We start from the raw sequence: 4,606 nt of genomic DNA on the forward strand, positions 1-4,606 counted from the left end.
GATTTTCGTTGACGAGATAATGACACCGGAGTGTCGAGATGCTCACTATCTTTTTCTGCACATGAAGAAATAAGAATGCATTTGATAACAAACTTTACCGACTGCAACAAACATGGGAAAGGTTCTTATAGAAACTCTTCTACTTGGCTAGACAACATCGGTCCCATGGATTCCAACCAACGATTTCTATCCCACAAGCCATTCTAGACAATCCTAAAGGTCAAGCAATCAATTCAACAAAACATAACCACGTTCAACAGATCACAGTGTTTTCAGGACGTTTCTACTCTCTCATGCCATAGATCATCACATCAATGCTCAAAACGGTTTTATGCACGTGATCTTATATGTCCTAAACACTATATGAGAATGCACAATCCTAACAAGAAACTATATGATCCTAATGCATCCTATATGCACATGCAACTAAAAAGTGAAAATAAAAGAGAAAAATGCATGCAACACTACTCTATATGGATATGGTTTGGCGTTAGACGAATCCTCCCCCAGACTTGAACTAGACACTGTCCTCGGTGTCAATTCCCATCTAGTAAAGGCAACCAATAAGATGAGTCAAGAGAGAAGTAAATCAAAAAAAGAATACTTAGCTCGCGACGTTCGTTCACTCGCACTTAAGTCTGCCTAAGTCTATCGCATAGCTAGCTTCCTTGCCTTCTCGACAGCTCCTCTGGTGATAAGAGACACAAACCAATATCCGATGCAAAAAGAAAAGAAAGAAAAGAAAAACTAACCTACAAACTCGGGTTGCCTCCCAGAAGCGCTTGTTTAAGGTCGTTAGCTTGACCGAACCTTCTCAACTACCATAAGGGTCTAACAGGCGAAGATTATCGATCTTTCGCCAACCTGGATCAAGAGTTGTATGAGAATGGTGGTCTGATAGGCTAGTGACCTGTTGATCTGAGTGAGAGAGGTCGTGAGCGCCCATGCGAGATGAAAGTGAGGCATTGTATCGTGCTGGGGTCTGAACCGATCGGTTGGAGAATGTAGAACCGATCGGTTCCAAGTTCTGTAACTCCGAAGCTCGAAAAGGGTGCTCGAACCGATCGGTTTCATAACGGGAAACGATCGGTTTGAGTTTTCGCAACTTTGTGCTTCGAACTCTGTTTTTGAAACTATCGGTTGAAGGTCGTGAACCGATCGGTTCGACTTTCTGTAGAATTTTGGCTTTGAGATCATGCTCAAACCGATCGGTTTCCTGGCCCGAAACGATCGGTTCATACATCTGAGCTGGATTGTCGAGTGTGTTTATGAAGCAAGCAGATTCTGTTGATGACGGTTGTTTGAGATTTTTGTCCAAAGTGAACTCCACCGTCTCATCTCCAATCTTCATTGTTAGTCTACCTGCTCTAACATGGATAACAGCATCTGCAGTGTTAAGGAATGGACGACCAAGGATGATAGGTCCTTAGAGTCTTCGTCCATGTCGAGAACCACGAAATCAACCGGGATATAGAAATTTCCGACTTTCAGTGGCACATCCTCGAGTATTCCAATAGGGTATTTGACAGAACGATCGGCAAGTTGGAGAGTCATTCTAGTGGGTTTCAGCTCACCCACATTCAGCTTCTTGAATATCGGTAATGGAAGAAGACTGACGGCACCTCCTAGATCACAGAGTGCACGATCAATGGAAACATTACCCAATTTACAAGGGATTGAAAAGCTACCTGGATCGGACCGCTTAAGCGGGAGCTCGTGTCGGATCAAAGCGCTGCATTCGGCAGTAAGCGCCACGGTTTCTTTCTCAGCGACCCTCTTCTTGGTCAGAATATCCTTGAGGTACTTCGTACGAGGGAATCTGCAAAATAGCGTCAGTGAATGGCATGGTTACCTCGAGTTTCTTCAGCATCTCAACGAACTTCGCGAATTGGCTATCTTCGTTGTGCTTTCTCAGGCGAGATGGAAACGGTACTGGTGGTGGTCTAGGAGGAGGAGGCACGTAAGCTGACTCAGGTGTATCATCAGCAGTGTCTAAAACTGTGGTTCTCGAGCTATCGCCTTGCTCAACCATCGGTGGATCTCCAGAATCTACCTGCTTACCACTTCTCAAGGTAATAGCATTGACATGCGCACGAGGGTTAGTCTCAGAGTTACCTGGAAGAGACCCAGATGGTCTTTGAATGGCTGATGCTAGCTGAGAAATCTGGTTGTCTATGTTCTTGAAGTGAGCCTCGATGCTTGCGAACTTAGCTCGAAATTCCTGATTCGTCTTCTCTTGATGCGCACACACCGAGTTAGATGTACTACCCGATTCGTACTACTATCCGCAAGTATACGGTAGTTGTAGTAACGGGGTCGAACACGAGGACTAGGTTGTGTTAATCTATCCCTAAGCTAGATTGATGGTTAAATAAAAGTATGATTTGTGATGAGTGTCGGAACACAAGAAAACAAGTAAAATTAACAAGGTTGCAAACAATGATTCTAGGCGTTGTGGGTTCGAGATCCCTCAAGACTTGCATGGACGGTTGATGATACTACAATATCTACGGGTTTATCTTCCAAATGGGGGTTTCAAGCACTTCATCTAGAGTTGTCTCTCCCGAGCTTAAACTCACTATCTAGAGAATCGATTTCCCATCTCCCAATGATCTAAATGATCTCTAGATGCATTAGTGTACCCTATCATGAACCCTAAGCAAGTTAAGCCATCTCCCAATGTGAATAACTCACTCATTTGATGTTTGGTTCCAAACATCATCCCCATATCCCTATGATCAATGTGTTCTAACATCACACCAACTAAGATTTCGCCAAAGTTGATAGCAGTACGCACAAAACATCAAACCCATGGAAGAAAACTCATAAACATCATAGGTTAAGCATAGGTATCCATACAAAAGTGGGGATCCCTCACCCACAACAAAAGTTACTACTCCATACCTAGGGTTTCAAAACAGAAAACAAAATGAGGAAACATAGAAAAGAGAAAAGTGTTGGTTTAGTGCTCTATGATGTACTGTTTATGAGCTTTCTTTAGATACATTCGATGTATTGATACTTTCTATGGTTTTATGAGAGTATTTGATTCATTACATGTTCTTGCATACTAGATCTGTTATGAAATCCATGTATCATTATGAATGATACTAAACTCCCTAGTCTTGTGTCGTTATGGGAATAACGACATAATAAGACTAGTATGATGTGTGATTGATGATCATAGAGATGATCATAGGTATTGGATACGATCACAGTCATAGGTATTCATTGGAGAACGGAATACGGGATTGACCCGCATGAGATTGTCACATGGACTACCGTCATGACTTGAATCTCATATGGCAGTTCCATGATTGGATCCTAAGACCTGAGATATCTACGGAATCCAACATGAGGAGTTGCGTGCTTTGAATACGTCAAACGTTCTGCGTAACAGGAGAACTATAAAGGCGTATATCAGGTACGAAACGAATCATGTACTGGATTGTAGATAGTCAAGACGGGATTTATACCTCTCGTAAAAGAGAGAGATATCGCGGGGCCCCTCGTGTGAGCGAGACTGTAGAAATGTGTGGACGCACTATAGACGAACGTCGTCTATTTCAGACAGTCGAACTCAGTGAACGAGAAAGCAGTCGAATCAGATAAGGTGGCTGGTCCATGCCTTATGTTCGACATATGATATCACGATACAAAAGGATCATCAACCAGAATCATCTCTGGCGTTCGTAAAGATCACAAACAAACTCTATTCGAGATAGGTAGTCATAGTGTCTGGCTAGAGACCGCCTATGACTTGTATACCCGAAATAGGGATTTCAGGTTATACTGCTATGTCGAATGAGCCTACAGGGTCACACACGCAGGGAAGGACAAATGCACGAGAGAAAACGACGAAAAACCGAGACGGAAGGGGCTGGAACGGACGGACCAGAAAGTCCAGAACGGACGGTCCGCCCGAACCAGACCGGACGGTCCACGTGAGCGGAACGTCCGTTCCACGTGCTGGAACGGACGGTCCGCGTGTATCTCTGGACCGTCCGTTCCGGGCTTCAGGTTTTCCGAAATTAAACCGAATTAGGGTTAAATCACTTTATAAGAAAGAGATTAGAACCCTAATTAGAAAGAGACTTTGAGCAGCCGAACTTTGGCAGAAAAGAGAGAGTTTTTGGAGATCCAAAAACGAGTTCTAAGTCTCGAGATTTCTCGGTGCACATATCGAATAGAGATTCGAGTCCTAGCAGACAAGTTCCAATCGTTGGAATCCATCCCGAGGTGTGGATACGTGTAGAGGGCGAGGTAATCTTCCTGCCTTTCGTGATCGAACGAATTCTTCAGTTGATACAGGCCCCGGATCGATTGAGGTAAGCGTTCTAAAGTTTCTACGATTTCAATAGCAGCATGGTTCTAGGGTTCTATAAATTTTTGTTTTACATCCGCTGCGCAAACCCTAGAATCGATCTCTTAGGAATAGGATTCGCTCATGAGATCCCAGGAAACCCAACAGCATCGACCTCGACTCCGTCGACATGAACCTCCTCCTCTTGGATCTCCTGCTCCGCTTCTAGGGCATAAACCCTCGGGGCCACTCCAGCTCTAGCCACAGGTCTCAGTGGTATAGCCGCTTGCGCTTGCGGCCCTG

At 44.2% G+C, this 4,606-nt stretch overlaps 1 protein-coding gene across 1 annotated transcript; it reads right to left on the reverse strand.

Annotated features, from left to right (window-relative positions):
- Nucleotides 1-1,353: 1,353 nt before the first annotated feature.
- On the reverse strand, nt 1,354-2,032 carry LOC104817646. The gene is made up of 2 exons (XM_010546895.1): nt 1,853-2,032; nt 1,354-1,803 (listed from the first exon to the last, which is right to left on the reverse strand). The coding sequence occupies exons 1-2, from the start codon at nt 2,030-2,032 to the stop codon at nt 1,354-1,356; spliced, it is 630 nt and encodes a 209-aa protein (XP_010545197.1).
- Between the last annotated feature and the right edge of the window lie 2,574 nt (nt 2,033-4,606).

The sequence above is a fragment of the Tarenaya hassleriana genome, unplaced genomic scaffold (assembly GCF_000463585.1).
Source record: "Tarenaya hassleriana unplaced genomic scaffold, ASM46358v1 Cleome279, whole genome shotgun sequence".
Taxonomy (NCBI): Eukaryota; Viridiplantae; Streptophyta; class Magnoliopsida; order Brassicales; family Cleomaceae; genus Tarenaya; species Tarenaya hassleriana.